General features: G+C 35.8%; 1 protein-coding gene across 5 annotated transcripts in view; it reads left to right on the forward strand.

The window, feature by feature from the left end:
- Nucleotides 1–25459, forward strand: part of LOC128238599 (parathyroid hormone/parathyroid hormone-related peptide receptor-like) — a 96484-nt gene extending 71025 nt beyond the window's left edge. For 4 of the 5 annotated variants that reach the window (XM_052954723.1, XM_052954889.1, XM_052954804.1 and 1 more), the window contains 11 exons: nucleotides 1419–1532; nucleotides 4507–4643; nucleotides 9104–9198; nucleotides 11970–12138; nucleotides 13979–14135; nucleotides 14615–14675; nucleotides 17545–17614; nucleotides 18063–18154; nucleotides 20162–20300; nucleotides 20987–21028; nucleotides 21999–25459. In XM_052954723.1, coding sequence (XP_052810683.1) covers nucleotides 1419–1532; nucleotides 4507–4643; nucleotides 9104–9198; nucleotides 11970–12138; nucleotides 13979–14135; nucleotides 14615–14675; nucleotides 17545–17614; nucleotides 18063–18154; nucleotides 20162–20300; nucleotides 20987–21028; nucleotides 21999–22397 — 1475 coding nt within the window. In that variant the 3' untranslated portion in view covers nucleotides 22398–25459. The remainder of the gene's footprint in view (nucleotides 1–1418; nucleotides 1533–4506; nucleotides 4644–9103; nucleotides 9199–11969; nucleotides 12139–13978; nucleotides 14136–14614; nucleotides 14676–17544; nucleotides 17615–18062; nucleotides 18155–20161; nucleotides 20301–20986; nucleotides 21029–21998) is intronic. The other variant, XM_052955057.1, reaches the window with a different exon arrangement.
- The last annotated feature ends 658 nt before the right edge of the window (nucleotides 25460–26117 follow it).

The following is a 26117-nucleotide window of genomic DNA, read 5'->3' on the forward strand; positions in this document are numbered from 1 at the left end:
ATTGATTTATCATATTAAACTCATTTGACTTAAAATAATAAAAAGAAAACGTATGATTTAAGATTCAGATGAAAAAGAAAGCCTATATATATTTTCAATCGATTAATTAATAGCTACGATGCCACAAATTAACCAGTTGAAAAAGCCAAACTATCTTTTAATCTATATCTAAATCATATGTTTTAGTTTTTATCATTTACTTTAAACACGGACCCTGTTTTAAATGAGATAAACACGACAAAGCTTTAAATATATTATTTTTGCATAAGCCTGTATTGTGCGCCTTTAAAGGAAAGTCACAAAACATTAAAAACAAACAACTGTTGTAACTAAATTTCTAGTTTTACTTTCGGTCGATAAGGCAATTCTTATGCAACAAAAATTATATACACGCATATAATTATGGAGGTTATTAAAGACGCCTCGACATCTTCCACACTGTAGTTATATGTGCATGCGTCCTTTACAATAAAGCCGGTTCTACTGGCATTGGTGAATAATCCAGCCGTAGTATTCACGAATATAATGAACAGGTGCGTTCGAATTCGAGAAGGAAAATGTTTATTTTAAAAGAAATCTGATAGAAACGGAGCCTTGAGAAAAACAAACAAAGATAAATGTATCCAATGTTTTTATTTATGTAAGGATATACTGCAGTCTTGCACGATACAATGTATCTTCCTTTCATAGGCTGATCGGTGGCAACGGCCAACAACGACGGCACCGTGTCCAGTCAATCCATATAAATAGCCGCCATCCATCTTTAAAGCTTCACTCTCACATATTTACCGTGTTTTTTCAACTTTTTTATTTTTGACTTGGAATGAGCAAATTTGCATAAGTTTCTGCTGACAAAAGATCAGATCGAAGATTTTTATATTTCCATTCCAAAATTTATGTTTTATGGCCAAAACCGTTACTAACGGTTTAAGAAAAATGCATAAAGGATACATTTTTGAACTGAAATATAAAAATCTGCAGTGTTTTGTCAGCAGTCTTATATGACTGATTTACATGAATTTTCGGATAAATTGGCCCGTTCCAAGACAAAAAAAATGTCAAAATGGTAAATCCGTGAGAGTGCAGCTTTAAAGTTAATTGTTTAAGCAAACTCTTTGCGGTCATACACGTCCATTGGTTAATGTTAATCAATTGGCTAGGACATTTGAGCGCAGTCTCTTCCCTTATCATATGAATGTGCAGATCTAAAAACGCTATTATTGTGTCCAGCATGTTTTATAGCCGACGGAGTACCCCTTTAAACCCTGCTTACTCAGTTCTGCGACTAGCCACTATCCACGGGTGAGTAATGGCGGCCTTTGTTTGCCATCGCCAACGGCAAAACTGCGAGCCCGCCATGCCCGGACATTTCCAAAACATACAGAGCCTATCGATAAAGCTGCGTTTCCTTATTACAGGGATTGACCGGTGTCCGCGGACGTGGGATGGCGTCCTCTGTTGGCCAGCCACTGTTAATGGTACAACCGCAACGGCACCGTGCCCGGATTACGTCAACGGCGCCAACATCGGAGGTTGGTATACGTCACTTGATTCATGAAACAATTACTTAAAAATATATTGCATATCGTTTTACTCAATTAACATCTTATTAAGTGTTGCAAGACCGTTAAGCAGTGTACATTGAATAAATAAAATGTCAATTTAAGATACATATTTTGATATATTGATCAATTCAATATGATAAAGCAATACATGGAATATTACGCCATTAGTATGTCTTATAGGACAGGGGACGTAATCAAGATTCGCAGGAGCGAATTCATACTTGCGATGTTTAAAATCACTCCTTGGTTGGTGTTTGCATTTTTGTGCGGGCCAATAAAAAACGAGGACATGCATTTCTTTTGTTCATGTTTATTAGGTATATAAAAGAGATCAAATTCGGCGATTTACAGAACTGTAAAGCGGGCTTCCTCGGCCTTTTTTATAAAACATATGTTCGCCTATTCGAACAGGGCTGTTCGTATAATTATAAACATTCGTGGTCAGGCTTTGTGTATTTGAATATAAATACTGTTATGAATAGCGTGGCCTATTTCAGACCATTTTGATAAAACTATTGTACAGATATGACCATATGTCATCTGAACGATACTATGGGAACTTAGGGTATGGAACACGAAGCACTTTGAATATTTTTTTTGAAATTTAAAATACTTTAAAAAAAAAAGTTTGCATGATACAAAAAAATGAAACATGAATCAAGATCAAATTGATATTCAATTACAGGAATACCTATTGAAACAATTTACAAATCATGACAGTGATCATAAATGTTTTAGGAATTTTATTAAATTCAGAAACCGGTACGCGAAAATAGCGACGTTGTTTAACATTGAAGCTGATGTTGAGCAAATAACCTTGTCAAGGAATGTTTCGCTTGCAGTTTATTTTCAACATTTACCCCTAAAGCCATATTATTTTAACATTTGATTAGAATTTGCAAATGTTTTTCTCCTAAGATTTGGTATAAGTTTCATGGAATTCTGACCTAAAACGAAATGTGTTTGACCTTGAACCTTTTTGTAAACGGACCTTAGAGGCTTGGTTTGAGTATTACGCAACCACAATTTAACTTATATAATAAATAAGGCACGAGAAAAAAAGTAGAACAATATCTGTCATGTGATGTGTTTCCGGTCCGGATAGAAAAATCCGACCCGATGGCAACTGCTTTGCCAGGTAACGAGGCTTGCCCATTTTTATTCACTGTATACGAAGTTTCTTAAACATAATAACGTCTTTTAATGGTTATTTTGTTTTGTTTTGAATCGTTTTTTTGTAAAATTAATGTTTATGGAAATCATCTATTGAAATATCGTAAGTATCCTTACATAAAGTGGATACTCAAAGAAATAAAAAAAAAAGTTGCGTCACATTGGGTGACCCATCTAGTATGGGGGTGCAAGATAGAGTTTTCCAGCACGGTTGAATTCACCGGAAATATCTATCCGCTGTACCAGAAAAACCGAATTCTTGGTACGTGTCAACATTTAGCAAGATGACGTTATGTTTATACCAACTTTCAACAACATAGCACGATATTTCTTATCATCATCGTGGAGAGGATATCTTTTCCTTTTAACCCAGCACAAAGAAACTTTATTCAACACGAGTTTTGAAGTATAACAATAATGTATTGAAGTTTCGCGGATAGATCAAACGTCTTTATCTAAATAGATTATGAAAAATGATCTGAAATGTCACATTAAAAGAAAAAAAAACAAGGTTTATTGACTACTTAGATTTTTTTTAATGCAGAAAGCAGTATTTATCATTGATGCTGAAGAAACATAATTTAAACATCAGAATACACTAGATTATGCATAATGATCTTAAATGTTACATTAAAAGAAAATTCAAGATTTATTGACTACTAACTTGGATTTTCATTACAAGTGGCAGTTTTTTGTTATTGATGCTGAAGAAACATATTTTAAACATCAAAATACAGTAGATTATGAAATATGATCTAAAATGTTACATTAAAGTGACTCGCTCATGTTTTTGGACCAAAAATTAGTTTTCCCGGTAATGCATCATTTTATCAAAATTTTACCCTATGATATTGAAATTGCAGAAAAAATACAGTTATAGCATAAAAAAAGCATTTTGGTTTTAGCGGGTTTCGGACCCGACAGCGGGTGAAGTCAAGAAAAAAGTAGAAACAGCAAGCTAGTCCATAAGGCAACCGGGACTTTAACAAAAGCTCGGGATGTTGACCTGTTCAGGATACATTGATTACATCACCTGATAATGTCAATCAATCGAACACGCAACACCACAGCCGTAATTAATTTTCAATCGCATCAATGACACGATGGAGCATGCAGCATTAGTCAATGACGAGATAGAGCAGACAGCATTAGTCAATGACACGATAAAGAAGACAGCACTAGTCAATGACACGGTGGAGCATGCAGCATTAGTCAATGACACGATAATGCAGACAGCATTAGTCAATGACACGATAGAGCAGACAGCATTAGTCAATGACACGATAGAGCAGACAGCATTAGTCAATGACACGATAGAGCAGACAGCATTAGTCAATGACACGATAGAGCAGACAGCATTAGTCAATGACACGAAAGAGCAGACAGAATTGGTCAATGACACGATAGAGCAGACAACATTAGTCAATGCCACGATAGAGCAGACAGCATTAGTCAATGACACGATAGAGCAGACAGCATCAGTCAATGACACGATAGAGCAGACAGCACTAGTCAATGACACCATAGAGCAGACACCATTAGTCAATGACACGATAGAGCAGACAGCATTAGTCAAAGAGAGATTACAGCAGACAGCATTAGTCAATGGCAGAATAGAGCAGACATCATTGGTCAATGATATGTTAAAGCAGACAGCGTACGTTAATGACAAACTATAAGTCAATGACAGTTTAGAGCAGACGCCATTAGTCAATTCAATGTTCGAGTAGATGACATCTTTTAGTTCTTGTATCTTTCTGGTTTCCAGCCAATGCGTCGAAGACGTGTGACGGCAGTGGTCATTGGTACATACGGCCGGACACGAACTCGACGTGGACAAACCTTACCCTCTGCTTCAGCGAGAAATACGACGATCAATATGAACACGTCCCTGAAATCATAGCTGTAAGTAGTCCTTTGAAAGTTGTTTTTGTCTTTATCTTTCGCAAGAATGGTAGTGATGTATTATATAAATATTAGATCCCATGGATGGTGATAGTATTTAATTTTAACCCCGAAAAGATTATGTCAACCGAAGCTATAGCCGGGGTTGACATAAAAGTTTCGAGGGTTTATATTATAATTATGTTATTAACTGATTCGTTATATAAATACAAAAATGTTGTATCTTACTGTTTTATTTGAAAGCTATCAAATTGTCTTGGACTGAATTATTACCCGGTCAACAGTATGAACTGTTTCTCTATCGCTGGGCTTTGTAAGCGGCTTAGAATGTGCTATGTTTCATTTAAAATTGTGAAAATATAGTAGAGTTGTCTTTGTTTGAAGTATCCATTCGAAGCAAAATATTGTCTTCCGACGAAACATTTGTGACGCAATTTATCACGTGGTATACACACACTGTATCAATTGTCGTTCATATTAGCAGAAAAAGACATGTATTACATGAAATCACGAACACATCATAACTACTTATTTCACTTTTCTAAGACCATGCTGTATAGTACGATTTAATTTGAAGTGAATGGGCCAATTTTTCAGAACCTTGTTGAAGTTAAAAAACGTTGTTAAAGTAATCAATGTTTACTTTGAAATATTAACTGCTCGGGAAATTTAATGTACACACTTGTGATCTTCAGTATTTCTGACAAGAAATGTGACAACCGTTTCAGCTGGGTTTATTTATTCAAATATATGAGACCATCGTAAAAAATTATCATGTTTGAAAGTTAACAACGAGGTCGTTAATCGAGTTGTTAACTTAAACAAAGTTTTGAACAATCTGCCTTATATATCACCCAGACTATGCCAAACGTACTCTTACTTTGTGTAATTATAGACCTATATTCAGACGAATACGTCTCAGGCTTAGGTACTTTCTTTGTGTGATTTTAGACCCATATGCAATGAATACGTCTTAGGCTTAAGTACTTATTTTGCTTAAGTTCTTACCTTTTGCAATTTCAGAACCATTCGCAGACTTAACTAATTACTCTGTGCAATCTCAGATCCATTTTCAGGCTTATATTCTTACTTTGTGCAATTTCAGACCCATATAACACGAATACGCCTCAGACTTAAGTTCTGACTTTGTGTAATTCCAGACCCATATGCCACGAATACGCCTCAGACTTAAGTTCTTACTTTGTGCAATTTCAGACCCATATGCCACGAATACGCCTCAGACTTAAGTTCTGACTTTGTGCAATTTCAGACCCATATGCCACGAATACGCCTCAGACTTAAGTTCTGACTTTGTGCAATTTCAGACCCATATGCCACGAATACGTCTCAGACTTAAGTTCTTACTTTGTGCAATTTCAGACCCATATGCCACGAATACGTCTCAGACTTAAGTTCTTACTTTGTGCAATTTCAGACCCATATGCCACGAATACGTCTCAGACTTAAGTTCTTACTTTGTGCAATTTCAGACCAATATGCCACGAATGCGTCGCATACTTAAGTACTTACTTTGTGTAATTTCAGACCCATATGCCACGAATACGCCTCAGACTTAAGTTCTGACTTTGTGCAATTTCAGACCCAAATGCCACGAATACGCCTCAGACTGAAGTTCTGACTTTGTGCAATGTCAGACCCATATGCCACGAATACGTCTCAGACTTAAGTTCTGACTTTGTGCAATATCAGACCCATATGCCACGAATACGTCTCAGACTTAAGTTCTTACTTTGTGTAATTCCAGACCCATATGCCACGAATGCGACCCAGGCTTAAGTTCTTACTTTGTGCAATTTCAGACCATTATGCCACGAATACGTCTCAGACTTAAGTACTTACTTTGTGTAATTTCAGACCCACATGCCACGAATACGCCTCAGACTTAAGTTCTGACTTTGTGCAATTTCAGACCCATATGCCACGAATACGCCTCAGACTTAAGTTCTTACTTTGTGCAATTTCAGACCCATATGCCACGAATACGCCTCAGACTTAAGTTCTGACTTTGTGCAATTTCAGACCCATATGCCACGAATACGTCTTAGGCTTAAGTACTTACTTTGTGCAATTTCAGACCAATATGCCACGAATACGTCTCAGACTTAAGTTCTGACTTTGTGCAATTTCAGACCATTATGCCACGAATACGTCTCAGACTTAAGTTCTTACTTTGTGTAATTCCAGACCCATATGCCACGAATACGTCTCAGACTTAAGTTCTTACTTTGTGTAATTCCAGACCCATATGCCACGAATGCGACCCAGGCTTAAGTTCTTACTTTGTGCAATTTCAGACCATTATGCCACGAATACGTCTCAGACTTAAGTACTTACTTTGTGTAATTTCAGACCCACATGCCACGAATACGCCTCAGACTTAAGTTCTGACTTTGTGCAATTTCAGACCCATATGCCACGAATACGCCTCAGACTTAAGTTCTTACTTTGTGCAATTTCAGACCCATATGCCACGAATACGCCTCAGACTTAAGTTCTGACTTTGTGCAATTTCAGACCCATATGCCACGAATACGTCTTAGGCTTAAGTACTTACTTTGTGCAATTTCAGACCCATATGCCACGAATATGTCTCAGACTTAAGTTCTTACTTTGTGTAATTCCAGACCCATATGCCACGAATACGTCTCAGACTTAAGTTCTTTTTTTGTGCAATTTCAGACCCATATGCCACGAATACGCCTCAGACTTAAGTTCTGACTTTGTGCAATTTCAGACCCATATGCCACGAATACGTCTTAGGCTTAAGTACTTACTTTGTGCAATTTCAGACCCATATGCCACGAATATGTCTCAGACTTAAGTTCTTACTTTGTGTAATTCCAGACCCATATGCCACGAATACGCCTCAGACTTAAGTTCTGACTTTGTGCAATTTCAGACCCATATGCCACGAATACGTCTCAGACTTAAGTTCTTACTTTGTGTAATTTCAGACCAATATGCCACGAATACGTCTCAGACTTAAGTTCTTACTTTGTGTAATTCCAGACCCATATGCCACGAATGCGACCCAGGCTTAAGTTCTTACTTTGTGCAATTTCAGACCATTATGCCACGAATACGTCTCAGACTTAAGTACTTACTTTGTGTAATTTCAGACCCACATGCCACGAATACGCCTCAGACTTAAGTTCTGACTTTGTGCAATTTCAGACCCATATGCCACGAATACGCCTCAGACTTAAGTTCTTCCTTTGTGCAATTTCAGACCCATATGCCACGAATACGCCTCAGACTTAAGTTCTGACTTTGTGCAATTTCAGACCCATATGCCACGAATACGTCTTAGGCTTAAGTACTTACTTTGTGCAATTTCAGACCCATATGCCACGAATATGTCTCAGACTTAAGTTCTTACTTTGTGTAATTCCAGACCCATATGCCACGAATACGCCTCAGACTTAAGTTCTGACTTTGTGCAATTTCAGACCCATATGCCACGAATACGTCTCAGACTTAAGTTCTTACTTTGTGTAATTTCAGACCCATATGCCACGAATATGTCTCAGACTTAAGTTCTTACTTTGTGTAATTCCAGACCCATATGCCACGAATACGTCTCAGACTTAAGTTATTTTTTTGTGTAGTTCCAGACCCATATGCCACGAATATGTCTCAGACTTAAGTTCTTACTTTGTGTAATTCCAGACCCATATGCCACGAATACGTCTCAGACTTAAGTTATTTTTTTGTGTAGTTCCAGACCCATATGCCACGAATATGTCTCAGACTTAAGTTCTTACTTTGTGCAATTTCAGACCAATATGCCACAAATATGTCTCAGACTTAAGTTCTTACTTTGTGCAATTTCAGACCCATATGCCACGAATACGACCCAGGCTTAAGTTCTTACTTTGTGCAATTTCAGACCAATATGCCACAAATACGTCTCAGACTTAAGTACTAACTTTGTGCAATTTCAGACCCACATGCCACGAATACGTCTCAGACTTAAGTACTTACTTTGTGTAATTTCAGGCCCACATGCAACGAATACGTCTCAGACTTAAGTTCTTACTTTGTGTAATTTCAGACCCATATGCCACGAATATGTCTCAGACTGAAGTTCTTACTTTGTGTAATTTCAGACCCATATGCCACGAATACGCCTCAGACTGAAGTTCTGACTTTGTGCAATGTCAGACCCATATGCCACGAATACGCCTCAGACTTAAGTTCTGACTTTGTGCACTTTCAGACCCATATGCCACGAATACGTCTCAGACTTAAGTTTTTACTTTGTGCAATTTCAGACCAATATGCCACAAATATGTCTCAGACTTAAGTTCTTACTTTGTGCAATTTCAGACCCATATGCCACGAATGCTACCCAGGCTTAAGTTCTTAATTTGTGCAATTTCAGACCATTATGCCACGAATACGTCTCAGACTTAAGTACTTACTTTGTGCAATTTCAGACCCACATGCCACGAATACGTCTCATGTACAACATTGGATATGGAATCTCATTGGCAGCGCTTATATTTGCCGTCGGTATCATGGTCTACATTAAGTAAGTTACCAGAACTACCCCATTTTTTCTTGACTATAGTAGAGGTCAGCCTCAAGAAGAGTTTTTTTAGGCTGTAGGCCTGCAGACTTTTAAAACCGTATCTCGGAAATCGCATCGGCAGATCGACATAACATTTTTAACTCTTAGCGAATTAATGCGCGCACGGGCGAATCAACCCCAGCGCGAATAGAACTGCGGTGGTCACCGACCTAATTTACAATACCATTTACATCGAAAATACCTAGTAAGCAATCTGCTCTAATTGCTACGGACTGCGATCTGCATATTTATTAGCTTGTTATAAATAGCGCTGTAAGGAGTCTTAATGTTATGCGGTTAATATAGTTTGAAAAAGATGCGTTTTGCGTAATATAACGCAATTTATATATGTTTTGATATCGGCGAATTACAGATCGCAATAAAGAAAAGCAGAATCCGCAAATAGTAGCAAAATGAACGCGTACTGAATCAAATAAATACATGTATTGTATACCTGTGTTTAGATTTTGCTTCGGCCGGAGCCCGATAGTATCTACATGTACATTGTAGATAAGAATAGAATGTGGGTCATCGCATTCGTACAGGTTTATTTCCCGGAAATAAACTCTGAGAAGTCGTTAAGAGACGGAAAAATATGGATCGTATTGTGATGTAATTAAATGCTAATTAGGCGTAAGATATCAAATCATAATGTTTTAAGTGAAATTATGATACTTTATTTTTTCCTACATTCAGTTTTTTCATAAGTATAATTTCCTTGTTTTAAATTGCCTAAATCGGCTATTACTTGAAATTTTTTATTGAGATTGTTAGTTTTTAATTGTGCTTGTAAAATCTTGTGTAACTACATACGAACAACCTTTTAACCAATTACTAAATGAATATCATACACTTTTACAATTCAAATCAAACCGCGTAAAGCGTTGACAGGCTGTCGACCTGCTACAATTTTTGTCATAGTCATGTTATGCCGAATGAAACGGAAAGTATGTGAATAGTTCTTAGTTTGTCTCAGTAAGTTAAGTCCAATATCTTGAGCATGTAGCATAATGCATATGCATATTTAAAAACACAACTGATATACACGCTTCATTTTGTCCACGAGTGACATATGTTTAGGGCATCATTCAGATACCTGTACATAAAGCATACAGGGAAGAAATAGTATGTGGGTGATTCGACCCTGAGGTATTTGGCGTTGTAGAAAGAAGTCTTAAACATAAACCTAATTAATATGTCCAATGCATTTTAGTGTGATACGTTTGGTTAAGCTGGCATACCCTGTTAGTAAATTAAATACGACTCAAGTCAAGTTTGAAGTGTAGAGAAGGGTTACTAAAAATTCCTTAATGCCTTTTCCGTGGCAGTGCATTGTATATGAAACAAAAGCTCCAGATGATGTTTTATATGATATTGAGTATTACTACATACCTTATAAGTAACTCACAGTTTGGCGTATGCCACATTTCAAGTGACGTATACTCCATGATCTCATTGAGAATCAACATTAAAGTTTTTGCGAAGGAAATTATGAGCGAGCATATACTATCTTTAGATGTTTATGTTTATAAATATGTTTAACAATTACATGATTTAGAAGATTGACTATGCTCACAAAACGTTGCAGGCCGAAAACCATTCAACGCTTTAAGCGCTTTGATTGTACTTAGGATAGATATTTAACAGTGTAATACTGTTGAAAATATGTTCCAAGTATGAAATCAATCCTTTGAGACTTGATTAAACGTCTCGCCAATCTCGGCACGTTGTCAACTTTAAATACGCTGCATAGCATTTTACACACTTTAAAAGTGCACGCACTTTATATCAGGAGTGCGTTAAATATATTGTGTTTCAGACACAGCCATACAATATAATCACTTGTTAACTCTTCTATCCTGTCACTTTCATACAATTCGAACTGGTTACCAAGTGCTACAGACTTTATTGAATTATCAGATCTGTTGATCGTCTGCTTTTCTAGCTCTGGTCAGCTGGTCACGTGACCAGTTTTGCGAACTATCTTTAAAATAAATTCAGATAAGTGCATGTTTTATTGAAGTTAATGCACCAGTCAAGTGTAACAACGCCCCCGGGGTATACCGGGGATGGCGGGGGGGGGAGGGGGCGATAGGCCGTGGTTTTTTATCTTACAGGTGGCCCCGGAGTTCCGAGTGAACTCAGTGGTTTTGTTTTCGCACCGAAAATAGCGGAGAATGGCCTTACCTAGGTATCCCGGGTGTTTGGGCATTTGGCGGGGACTTTACCAGCAGTTTTTTTCCCGCAGGGCGTGGATTTTACCCGGGATTTGCTGGACCGAAAGTGAAAGTCCCCGCTATTCCCCGGATCTTGGGAGGAGGGGGTGTGTTGGCGTGGTCAATTGATTGTTCATAACACTGAAACTCTGTCAGTGTTTCTATTTCTATGTCAGCAAAATGATTGACTTGTGACGTCATGCTAATGACACAGTAATAAAACCCATATGAGGGTTCATTTAAAGAAAATGATCGAATGAAGAAATCAAACATCTATACGACATGTTTTTTTTATCGACGTGCAGTTATCAAATAATTAAACAGAACTTATTAATGATATTCTTTTTGTGCAATATTTTATTATTTATACTTGAGCAATTTACGTTTCCATAAGTTATGCTTACGATTGCATGATTGTAAATATTTAAGATTGCATAAGATACGTGTTTTCAAGCATTGCCATGCATTGCGCATCTTGACATCTAAATGTATACTAATCCAATTTCTTATTCACAGGAGACTTCACTGTCCACGGAACACGATTCACATCAACCTGTTTTTATCCTTCATACTTCGAGCAATCATTTCATTCGTCAAGGAGAACGCACTCGTTAACGGCGTCGGGTTCAGCTTTGACGTCGAGCAGAGTGGGGATGGCAAGATCAGGTTTCTTCCCAACAGCCCGGTAAAAATGAGTCTGCTTTTCTTTTTTTGAGATTGGTTAATTGTTTTGCAAACTAAACAGGTGGTTCGAAATAACAGAATTATAGGGAAATATAAATTAACGGTTTTTTGTAACATGTTTAGAAATATCGTCACGATATTCAAATCTCATTAATTCGGCAAATCATTATTATTCGAAAAAAAAATGACCTTGTAAACACAGTGGTTCGTGACAATAGAATAAAACTATCGCTTTATCTGGCATAAGACATTCTCCTTCTTCAGAGTTTTGATTATGATAAATATGTGGTACGCAGAGCATCATCGCTCTGGTGAACGAGAATGGCATTAGAAATTGAAATTGCAGATCGGCAATCATTAAATTCTAGACTATGAGGTTATATTGTAAGTCAGTTTGATGACCTGAAGTTATATCTAAATGATTAAGAATGGCTCGTTCACTACGCTCACTCATTCCACTCTTAATCATTTAGATTTTACTTCATGACATCTTACTATTACTCAGGGCGGGTCATTAACATTGTATTGATCTGCATTGTCTCAATGAAACTAAAAACCTCTTCCATCGTCTATTTAGGGATATTTTCCGTGTAAAATGAAGTTAAAATTTAAGCTGTATCTAAATTATTATGTTTTAAATTTCCTGTAACTTGATAAATCATTATTTTGCAACAGAAGACTCAGTACATCACAATTGAACACTCAGCGGTCTGGCAAAATGAGATCCATTTCTGAGATTTTTATGGATATGGAAGCATTTTGTCACGTAATAAATCATGAAGGAGTGTTACTTCGGAAGCATGAAATACATTGAAACTGAAAAATAACAGTTCCCTTTTTTTCTTTTGTTTTTGGAGTTGCCTTTTCATGACAACCCGTTTATTTTATACAACATAAATTAAATACAATATATTGTATTTTAAGTTCAACAATTTGCCTAATTAGTAAAAATATTGGGTATATAAGGACTGTTTAGCAATATTACTGTGTGAATCGTTCAAAACACATATATAATGCTTCATAATTACAAATGTTTGCACACTATCAAATCATCATATTAATGGTTCATGATATTTATCCATTTTGATCCCCTTTCACACGTAAAATAGGTCTTAAAAGCCAGGAGTGGTATTCAATGTTCAACTTAAGTTATTCTTATGATCATACATCATTAACTCCATTCATTGGTCAGTTATTATTAACAAGTAATCCGATAAGCTACATCGTTCTTAGATTCAGTTAAAAACCATATTGAATACCAGCACAGAGTGCTTATTGACATTATTTGGTTAATGCAACATGGCCAAAACTCATTTGTCCCCGGCTTTAAATGACTCATACAATTTAATTAAGTATTCAATCTAAACCTCGTTGAAATTTAGGTTTTGAATTACTCACTATTTAAAAAAAAAAACACCAAACAGAATCTTACGGAAACTAATTTGAATCGAATTTTGAAATCCCAGCCCGAAAAAGTTTTAGTTTTAAAAGCGTTACTAACGCTTTTTAGCAAAATTTAAAGCATAAAGCATTTTCTGTTACATTGACAAAAATAACAGAAGAGCTCTTATTTGAAATTATGGTGATTTTTTATGGTGTTTTGATGTGATGTCACTGTAACAAGAATAGTGTTCACACTGTTCACGAATGAAACGTCTACGAGTCCCTAAAGCCGTTATCACTTTCCAAGACAAATGCTGACCCTTTCATTATGATTTGCCCCCATCATCACAAATAAGGATAAAAGAAAACGTACACTCTCCCTTGCCATATTTTCCCATTTTCTTCCTTTATATTTTCCCAATTTCACATTATAACGTTTACACATTTTCACGTTTCAGCATTGGGAGTGCAAGACGTTTTTCTCCGTGTTCAACTACATCCTTGGTGCAAACTACATGTGGATCTTCACTGAGGGAATATATCTGCATATGTTGATAACTGTCGCCATGTTCTCGGAGAGGTCGGGCATCAAAAGACTCGTACTCTTTGGGTGGGGTAAGTTCAGAGGGCGTATATTTCCTGGGTGGGGTAAGTTCAGAGGGTGTATATCTTCACATGTTGATAACTGTTGCCATAGTCTCGAAGAGGTCGGGAATCAAGAGATTCGTCCTCTTTGGGTGGGGTAAGTTCAGAGGGTGTATATCTTCATATGTTGATTACTGTTGCCTGTCTTACAGACTGTATTTAGCACTCTATTCAAATTAAAAAAAAAACTATTTCAGAATACTGTATATTGTAACATTTTTTAAACTATTTATTGTTTCGAGATTTTTTGTCAGGTCGCTGATCAAAAAACCTTTTTTTATAATAAATATTTAATTTTTTGTTGCTTTCAATGATTCCATAATTGCTTTAATTATATAGTTCGATTTAAACCTTGGAAATTTGAACAAAAATCTAAATACTTGCGAAAGATTTACGTCGCTAAATATGCGCAATCTACATCTGATGATGTTTGCTCTATTCACTTGCAGGTACCCCGGTACTGTGTGTGATACCATGGGTCATAGTTCGAGCTACACAGGAGGATGTTCTGTAAGATATTTAACCATTTGAACCATTGATGTTGTGTGTTTAATCCATAATAAACCTTACTGTGCTAAGCCCAACCATCATTCGCGTTGGTAGAGTATCCAGTTCTCTTTTAACAAATCTCTATACAAAAAACTCCACAACAGGTTTAAAACCGGTATTGATGTCATTACTGCCATCACTGACCCTTGGCATGTGGTCATTTTGAGGTAGCAGTACACAGGTCACATATGATGCAGTGATTGTATAAATCCGGATTGATCAAAATTATCCTTAATGTTGCTTGGTCAATATTTAACCCATATTTAACCTTTCAACTACTTTTAATGAGTCCACTTGCCAAAAGGTAACCTGAGGACAGCTTGTAAAAGTTTTACACAAATGGCGTCTGGTGTTGAACATATGTGCTATCTTAATAAAGATGGTTTAGATGCGTGTTATTTTAATATTAAATTGTGAAGATGGTGCGGGCGAGTGGTCTTGTGGTATTAATGTACGCCTCTCAATCAAAATGTTGTGGGTTAGATCACTACGAGGGAAATTGTTTAATGCCTCTCTCAATGTTAACATAAGTACCTCTTCCTATCCAAGAAACGAACTCAAGCGTTCTTACAAGTAGTAGATTTCGCCACAAGGGACCTAAAATGAATAACTTCTAGTACAAACTAAGATGGTTGCATTTATAAATTTTGTTTGAATGTAAAGTTTAGCGCTCGAAATCCGGTAAACGCACGTAGGGATAATGAGAGTGCATTCGTTGACCGTTCAAGTTCGTTTCAGGGCGATAATCCCAAAAGTTATTTGTAGGCGATTGACAGACATTGGTGTTGACTCAGGGTGAACTTCTTGTCTGTGTTTCTGTTTATTATTTTGCCATTAAACAATACCACAAATATAATCGGCTGATATGGATTCCTAGTGGATTTGAAAAGTGATTGTATGTTTTGATCGCCGTGTCGATTATATGGGTGAACATCTTGTGAAGTGTATTTTTTTTTTGACAAACCGTTATTATACTATATTTTCGCAAAATAACTTAAACATTTTCGTAAGAGTGCATTATAATTTGTTAAAGAGAGTAATAAACGGAAGTTGACATAAAGATAAGCAGGTATTTTCATTGAAGATACGTATGTCTGTAATAATGACAGCTATCTGCACGATTCATTCTGGGCCTACCATGGTGCTTGTCCTTATATTTCATAAAAGTTGAATTAACACAACATTAGTTAATGCATATTTGATGAGATTATGTTTGTGCTGTAATTTCGTTTTGTCATTTCTAACATGACTTCTTTTGTTATGTTTTTTTGTGTGTTTGAGTGAATATGTCTTATTTAGTTATTCTTGTCCTTGGTAAAAACTTATTTTTTACTTTAGAATAACAGTACTTTTGCTTTGAAAAAAATCCTGCTTCTTAAAGTGTACTAAATATATATTTTCGTTGCATCAGTTCTGCCAGTGTATGATTTTGTTCCTAAACATAGGACTATTGAGGAAATGTTAGCAGTCGTAGATGATCCTTAGCAAATTTTGGACAGTATTGTTGTTTTGTATTTCGGTTTCATATGTCACTTAGAGCTTTAATCATCTAAATAATGGCCTTGTACTTTTGTATTTTTGGCAATTTAATTGTACTTCGAATTCTAAGACATATTCAGATGGTTAACTATAGTTTTTTGTCTAAAATAGTGTTCACATTAACCGCAAACGCGTGACCTTAATACATACATCAAAGCGATTGTCTGTTTTCAAGAATCATAGTACATCCGGTCGTATTGTTAGCCAGAAATAATTGTTCTCCATAGCTTTTTAGGGCTTCATTTGATATTGATACCAAAGCCGGCTGGAAACGGAAACATGAAGTTCCCTCGTAGTTAGACAAATGGTTTATGATTCTGATTAATCAAGTCAATCGAGACAGTTCCGCGGTGAAATGGTAGGAGGGACTTTATGAAGGTCAGTGTAACTGTGATCGAAAAGTGCAATAACATCTCTGAGAAAACGGTCATGTCTGACAATGATGTCAAAAAATAGATATAAAAAAACAACAAATAAACCGGAAAGAGAAGGGAGAGCAATATTTGATAAGCACATAGAGAGCTGATTTTTCTACCTTCTGTACCCTGTGCGTAGAAGTTGTTACTTTTATTTCTTATTTTTTATTTGATACTTGTTTTCTTCTTCTTCTTCTTCTTCTTCTTCTTCTTCTTCTTCTTCTTCTTCTTCTTCTTCTTCTTATACTTCTTTATTTATTTATTTATTTATTTATTTATTTATTTATTTATTTATTTATTTATTTATTTATTTATTTATTTATTTATTTATTTATTTATTTATTTATTTATTTATTTATTTATTTATTATTTATTTATCAAACAATGGGAAGTGGAGGGGTGGGGGGTATTTCAAAAGCTTAAACCATGCTTTTGCGTGAATCCCTCATTACTCAAACACACCCCGGCTATTATTCAGGATTGACAATTATCAGCTGTTAGAAACATTAAAATTATTATTAACGTTTTAGGCTATTCGGCTTTACATGAAGTTTCTATTGTTTTATGAAATTAAAACAAACACAACCAGTTATTATACCTATTGTTTGACATGGTAATTCCATAGTACTTTTTATGCCCCTAAAATAGTAAAGACAAAAGACATCACGTGTGTAAGATATGTTTGCTTCAGTGAAAGTCCCCGTAGTTCGATTTGTCTAATATTCTGTAGCTGCGTTATCATTTCTTCTCAAAGTGTGAATGCGTTTTTGTCTCGTATGTTTGTATTTTTGTTCGTGCATTGTTCTTTCTCGTCTGTTATTGGCGTGCGTATGTCTGATTGCAGTAAAGCATTTATATTATTGATATGATTTCAGTTGCTGGAACACCCATCCAACCAATGGCTATTTCTGGTTGATAAGGGGACCTATTGTTGCAGCCATGGGGGTATGATATTACTCTCCGTTCTGGGCTCGCATTCATGAATGACTTACAATAACATTAAGATAGTCAAGACATGATAGTGCTTGTTTGACTTTTTAAGAAAAAATGTACAAAAAGGCAAAAGGTCATATTCAACGTTTCAGAAATGATATAACAATTTGATATTTTGACTGTGCTGATAATTTAGACCGTTCTAATTCCAAATCAGGCGTCAGTTCGCATAGGGCTGGGACACAATTTTAACGAAGTCATTACCTTACGTTCGTATACAATGTAGCGTACTTCTCTACAAAACTTCAGTTATACCTGACATTTTGTGTCTTATTTAGGCATTTAACGGAGCAAAGTTTCGCTCAGTGTAAGATTGTATAATATTTCATTACATGTACACCAAATAAAAATACTGCTTTTTAGGTATCACAATTGCATACGTACGATTTTGTTCTTCCAGATCAATTTCTTCATTTTTCTGAACATCGTGCGCGTGCTGTTCACGAAGCTGAACGCGTTCAACACGCCCAATGTGAACAGGTATAGGTATAGGTATGTAGCTCCTGCCTTCCTTATTAACATCTAACACACACGGGCGAATTTCGTAAAAAGAAATTCAGCCGCACCCCGTTGGCTCGAACTCCCAGGGACCGGCGAAAATACCTCAAGACTCAGAATTTTCGACACAAGCGGGAAATCTTACCTTCAGTTTAATAAATCGGTCCTTGACATTCAGTTCGAGCCAATAAAGAATTCGAGCCAAACGAGTTCGAGCCAACGGGGTTCGATTGAAAAAGCTTTGAAGGTTTGATTTCTCAGTTTAAAGAGTGTTGACACTGTAACAGGAAGCTATGGTAAATATTATAATGATAAACTTCTTTGTAATGTAAAACAAGTCTAAGCAAGTAATTTGTCTAAACAAAATAAGGGTCTCAAACCGGTTATGCTTTGAAGTTTTGAGAAATTGTCGTCCGTTTGAAATCCTATTATTCGATAAGATAGTGATAATATCAGCAATGTTTCCATGCTATAATTCATGGTTGCCTTTTTCAATCAAATCAGTTTATTTTAAATAAATAGCTTATTGCAAGCTCTGTTAGAACAAATACGCCATTATTTTAAAATAGCACTACTTATGCAAAAAATAAGTCATGGTCCAGGAGAATTAATAAAATATGTTAAATGAATTTAAAACATTTTTTGTATATGCATAAAAATATTCAAGATAGGATATAACTCTTTAAAGGTAAATTTATTAAATTTAAAAAGGCGACCATGGTAAGCATGGTAGCAACAACCCACCCGATAACTGAAAAACAATTGCTTAGTCCGTTACACGAATGAAGATATTTCTGTTTGTACCAAAACAAAAACGATACATATTTAGAAATTAATCGTATAGTTATATAATAAGTCTACGTATTGCAGACTTTAAACTCGTTTTCATTTGAATATTTACAGAAATGTAATATAGTCTTTATTATAAAATCATCTTATTGTACAGTAACTGCTAGTGGTTGCTTAGTGAACCAATATTTTTATTTGTTAAACACAACTGTATTAGCAAAGTAGCCTAGTTTTGACCTGACAGTATATCTGACCAATATTGGCCGTTGTATAGAGAATATTGAAAGGTAGAAATATCAGAACTTAGTCGCTAAGATTGAGAGGTCATCTTTTGACACCAATGCATAGTATTCCACCTTTTAACTGACTTGACTGACGAGAGTGTGAGGGCTTCTTAAATGAAGGACAGCTAGGTTGTTTCAATATGTAGTATTAATTTGGTAAATTGATTTTTCCCTTAAAGGGCCTCGCTTATACACTTAATTGAAACTACATTTTCTTTACAAACTTTTGCAAATGGAGTTATTTTACCTTCTTTTATAAACAAACACCAAATTGCAACTGGCAGATAAACATGTAAACATGATTTTGTAAACGCAAGTCAGAAGTCTTTCAATGTTCACGAGCGTTACTAACGCTTTTCGACACAAAAGAGCGGAGCGGGTTCCATTTTTAATTAACTGTTTACAAAAAAACTGCTTTTTAAAATGTTGATGATATTATTTATCATTGAAATAACGATTGTTTCCATATCTAATACACATATTCTTTTTCGATGTTGGACCATATAAAGCCTTTGTAAGTCCCTATAAAATCTGAACGCATGCTTTGAATGCATGAACATAATTATTGCATCATATTATACGGATATTATGCACGGAATTCTCTGCATGATGTTAACAATATAAACTGAAGGCAGCAAAACTAAATGTATCTCATTAGCACGAAAATGTAACACATATCAAAGAATTTAGAAAAAATACCATCGTCATGTTTCAGTTCATTTTTGCCCTACAAATGTAATCAAATGACAATATAATTATCTTGAAAAACCTTTCTTCTGCAGACGATATGAATTGTAAATTGAACTTAAATATTGTAGCGCTTGTAGTTTTAGAAATGTTGTCCCCCCAAAAATAAAATGAAATACAAACGTTTTTACATATGTAGTACGTAAAATCTAACAAGCCAAATGCTTTCATTCATCTCCAGGAAGCTGGCCAAATCCACGCTGGTGTTAATACCCTTGTTCGGCGTCCATTACATCGTGTTCATTGGGCTCCCAAATCACGTGGACGAGACTACAGAGCTCGTCAAGCTGTACTACGAGATGTTCTTTAACTCCTTTCAGGTACGAAAGCATGACAACTAAAATATTTTCTTGTTCCTAAGCAACGACAGTTGAGTCCCTTGTACGAAAATAGTTAAAGCGGAGTTTCTTATTCGAAACCAACAAAAATTGTTTCTCTCCTTCGAAACTAGCACAAGTGGAGTCTCTTATGCAAATCTAATAAAATATTATTCTCTTATTCGAAACAAACAAAACGGACTTTCATGTTAAAAAACAACACAATCTTTTATTGGAACAAACTAACATAGAGTTTTGTTTTGTTTGAAAGATACACATTGAAGAATAAAATATACACTGTGATAATAAGAAACGAGTCTGTTAAAACCAAATTTAAATGTGTGGTTAACGAATATCAAACGAATTCAGCCAGAATTTGCTTTTCTTTAAAATATATGTTGTTGTGTTTTTATTCTAAACTAAATAGCTGCAGCAATTAATAACACTTGCAATGTAATTGTATTATTGAAATGTTTACCATACGCGTAAACCTAATGTTTGTATTTTTTTCTCCGATACAACTCTTAATTGACCAGTGTTCAACTTTTTGATTTTTGATATGTGTATTGCATTCTCGCATTTACTTTATTACTTGCTATTTTGCCATGCCATATTTTATGTTATTGTTACAACAATGAACTGTACAAGTTCAAGTTAACTATAAATGTTCTGTTCTGTGTTTCATTCAGGGATTCTTCGTTAGCTTGCTGTTCTGTTTTCTGAATGGAGAGGTATGTCAACATTTAGAAGCACATATTTTAAAATATTATTTCTATTTAAGCTGAAAAGTATATCAGTAATATGCATCTTAAGTAATACTAATTGCTTTTCTTTAGTTAAAAAAAATAAAACTCCTTTCTGATAGGAACTGTAACCGATATTCCATATTCAGAATAAGTACATACCCAAAATTATAAATCCCGAATGCATATATTTCTTTTGTTTCTAAGCGTCAATAATCAAATGATATTGCACTACTTAAACTGGTCTGAAGAATGTTTTAGACATGTTTCCATCAAAATCAATTAAGAATAAGCGATAAAAATGCTGTCGTTTCATAATACGTCGAAGCCCAGCGACGTACGTGACTTTCCATCCTATACACATTCGTTTCGCGCGGATTACCTATAAAAGAAATAGCAACTAGATCTATATTCAAATTATTTCCCTTTTATTTTTACCATTTTTTTTCCCTGCGTTCTGGATTATGCAATACGTGTATACAATCATTGATTCATTTATATAATCTTGAAAATAATCAGAAAATTTCAAAATGAGTTCCTTATTTCATATAACAGGATAAAATATCCAATGGCTGGCTATCCTTGGTTAATCGTAGTATAGGATTTATATCCAAACTAGTGTAGTCGATCCGTTTTAGTAATTGGTACCAACTCTTAGAATCAGCCAGTTTTATACATTCGGCAAATATAAGATATTTGCTATTTTATGTTATTCATACATTAGAACCCCGTTTGCTCGTAATCGCTTGGCTCGAACTGTTCGATGGCTCGAACTGAATGCAAAGGACCGATTTCTTTATACTGAAGATATCCGTTATCTCTTGTTTCGAATTTTCCGAGGCTCAAGGTAATATCGCCGGTCCCTGGGTTGTTCGAGCTAACGGGGTATGACTGTATTTATTTAATCCAGATAGAAGACAAATTTCATTAACAAAAAACGTATCCAACTACATTGCAGGTCCAAGCCGAAATACAGAAGAAGTGGAAACGTTTTATTTTAAAACGTGGTGGGCATAACTTGAACAGACGACATACGCTGACGTCATTCGTCTCGAACCACCGAGCGTCGTCTGCTAGCTCTGACAGAGATCAAATGAATGGCAAGGTCACTCAAAAATGTGATAATATTCAGATGACTTATTTTAATGGATCATCTGGCCCATCCGAGTATAAAAATGGCACTATCCCAATTAAAGGGAGAATCAGTGATAAAGTGTGCCCCGAATCTCACCCATTGGTTGTAATGAACTCGTCCACTCCAAATAAAGATTTGCATGACGATGAAGTCGACGCAATGATGCGGAACAGTTCAAACAGTATTACAACAGACGACATTATGAACCTCGATCTGGTATAGTCCATATAAGGATGAAAACATCAATTTTTTTATCTTAAGTGACTGTGTTCCCATTTCGATAACGAAAAAAGTGTCCAGTCCGGGCAATAGGTCAGAAATAGATTGAAGCTACATATAGATACCAAAACTAGTACATGTATATATCGAGGGATCGTTTCGAAAAGGTTGTATGTGGTATTAAAACAAAAGCAATTTGAAGTTTTGCTTAAATCCCATCGGTACAGCGCAGTATTAGGAGAACGGTCCAGGCAGTTGATATAGTTTTAGAAAGTTAATAGCAATGTGATGTGTTGTGCCAGTACGGGTAGTAAGGAAATATATAGCGGTTGCAATGACGTCGGATATCCCAGTATTCTGTTATGCTCTGCCCATCATAGTGTTACTATGGTGCCGTAATATGGTGCCGTGTATTTCAGGAATGTGGTTGTTATATGTGTTGCAGAAACAGGGAATATTGATTTATTTAAAAATGGAAGCCGAATGTTTGTGATAAAATACAGTGACATAGTTTAAGCATGTGTTACGTAGCTGCGCCAATCTTGTATTAAATAGTAAACATATTCAACAGCAAGTAGAATATGTGTGTTGAAATGGCTTAGACTGATGCCAACGGTCATATATATGTGTGAACAAAAAAGAAATGTTCGGTGAAACATTTGATTAATCATAAACACATATTACGTCTCCAAAGGTATTATTGTATTTAATAAATACAATGCGTTTTCGAGTAGTTATTCCAGGAATATATGCGATATGTTCATTTTTGTAGTTTCCAACTTGTTTGATATCATAAGACTCTACATAAATCATAAGGCGCAAGTCGAGTCTTAGACTCTTCTTCACTCATAAGGCTCCAGTCGAGTCTTAGACTCTTCTTCACTTATAAAGCTTCAATCAAGCCTTAGACTCTTCTTCACTCATAAGGCTCCAGTCGAGTCTTAGACTCTTCTTCACTTATAAGGCTTCAGTCAAGCCCTAGACTCTTCTTCACTCATAAGGCTCCAGTCGAGTCTTAGACTCTTCTTCACTTATAAGGCTTCAATCAAGCCTTAGACTCTTCTTCACTCATAAGGCTCCAGTCGAGTCTTAGACTCTTCTTCACTTATAAGGCTTCAGTCAAGCCTTAGACTCTTCTTCACTCATAAGGCTCCAGTCGAGTCTTAGACTCTTCTTCACTTATAAGGCTTCAATCAAGCCTTAGACTCTTCTTCACTCATAAGGCTCCAGTCGAGTCTTAGACTCTTCTTCACTTATAAGGCTTCAGTCAAGCCTTAGACTCTTCTTCACTCATAAGGCTCCAGTCGAGTCTTAGACTCTTCTTCACTTATAAGGCTTCAATCAAGCCTTAGACTCTTCTTCACTCATAAGGCTCCAGTAGAGTCTTAGACTCTTCTTCACTTATAAGGCTTCAGTCAAGCCTTAGACTCTTCTTCACTCATAAGGGTCCAGTCGAATCTTAGACGTTTTTTACTCGTAAAGCCCCATTCAAGTTCAAGTTTAATGCTTTTGAGATACAACTTAATCGAGTCCGAATTATGACCTCGCATGACCTTCTCCGCAAAAAGTAGTCCACACGTACACATACCTGGATGACGTACTCATCAGAAAGTAGTCATTTTGAACAAGTTCTTGTAACTTCTTGTGACCTGTTTTCCTCTAGTTATTCTATAAATCTTACATACATATAATTTCTTTTCCAGATCTCTTTACATTTTACGTTAATTATTTATACCAACATAACTTTCTGTTGTAGCAGTCCAACAAACCACTTTGTTATGGCCAAAAAGGACACACATTCAAGCAAATGTGTGTAGATATGTATACAATCGAACCCCGTTGGCTCGAACTCCCAGGAACCGGCGAAAATACCTCGAGCCTCGAAAATTTCGAGCAAAGCCGGTATTCTTACCTAAAGTATACAGAAATCGGTTCCTTTACATCCAATTCGAGCCAACGAGGATTTCAGTCCAGCGTGTTCGAGCTGACGGGGAATTCAATCCAACGTGTTCGAGCTAACGGGGAATTCAATCCAACGTGTTCGAGCTAACGGGGAATTCAATCCAACGTGTTCGAGCTAACGGGGAATTCAATCCAACGTGTTCGAGCTAACGGGGTTTGACTGTATATAAGGAATTATGCACAAGAAATAGCTCGTTGTTAAAGCCTTACCCATAGTTATCGTTCATGTTTGTGTTGTTCAGTGTACATAGCTATTTCCTAGATGCATAATTATGTTGTATGTATATTTGCTTGTATATAAAATAAGTTATACTATTTATTATTATCTGACGTTTTACACATTTTTTTATGATTTACATGACTAAAAGTATTGCAAGACAATCATTATTATTAAGGTATTTCATCCATCCTTAGGTTATACTCTTTTTGTCCCATTGTCTGTACAATCGGAACACTTCGGTCATTATCCGTCGCAAAACACCTCGGATGTACTTGGGCGGTTAACAATGTCAGAATTATTTACATTTAACTACGCTGCAAGGTGATCGCGTAGTAATTTCAAGTTAACAGTTAAACCAAAGCACTTTCCTTTTAAGAATCTTAATTATTTATGCAGTAATATTCTTCGGTGGGATTTAATTTGATCTGAGTAATACAAATGAAGCGTTATTTGAAATGATTGTTATTACTAATTGAGAGTAAAAAGATGCGTTAAAAACGCGGTATGTTTTTCTTTTTCTGCAAATGAACTTTTAATGTCATACAGCTCAACGGTTGTTCTACTCCCTTATAGCTGTTTTGTAATGTTAGATTGGTTAAGGTGACATTCTTATTCAAAATCAATACAAACACATATATAACAAACATCAATTTTGACTGATAAACCTTTTACTACTTACTAAATGATGCATTATGATTAAATGATATATGACCATCAACCTGACGCCTCAGTTATCAGACATCAAACTGATGGATGGAATACATTTAAACATGTTTTGTTGTTTATATATGACAGCTACCATTTCATTTTTGTTTGACTTACATAACATGTTTCTGTTGTTGCATTGTTTAATTATAACTATAATAAATTTAGAGTAACCTGACCTGGAGGAGTTGACTTATCTATTTTATGCTTCCATGTGGTTTATGTTATTGAAACAGTTTTGATATCAAAATGACGATGACGTCATTTCTGGAATGGCTTGATGTCATCAAACATTTAGCGCATGTTTGCATTTACCATTTGCTTCTGGTTTATATAATTTTAACCTGTCACCTGCATACAAATCGGTCCAATAACAAGGTGCCGGGTAAATTTAAGTTTATTAGGATAGTAGATTACGTGATGTTTATCTACAGTCAGGTGGCCATGTGACCGCGAAAATGGACTTTTTCTATTCTGAAATGTCAGGGGAAAACACAGATGTTTCAGTATCTTACCAATAGTCCGCCAAAACCCGACCTCAACAATCACTTGCCCATATTAATGCAAAGTCCCATCGCTCTGCAAAATAATGACACTGGCAAAACAATCGACCAGAAATTCTACATGTGATGTGAAAATCTTACCCCACCCGCAAATGCTGGAAACTGTGCCTTCGGCTGGCCGGATGAAGTCCCCCGCCCTGCCAGATAAACTTCCTCCATCCACGGCACTTACCTAGTATTTTCTATGTATCAGTTCTAATATCAAATAACGGTGACGTCATTTTGGATTTACTTTACCAAACATTTAGCGCACGTTTGCATTTACCATTTGCA

Source organism: Mya arenaria, chromosome 1 (assembly GCF_026914265.1).
Source record: "Mya arenaria isolate MELC-2E11 chromosome 1, ASM2691426v1".
Classification (NCBI taxonomy): Eukaryota; Metazoa; Mollusca; class Bivalvia; order Myida; family Myidae; genus Mya; species Mya arenaria.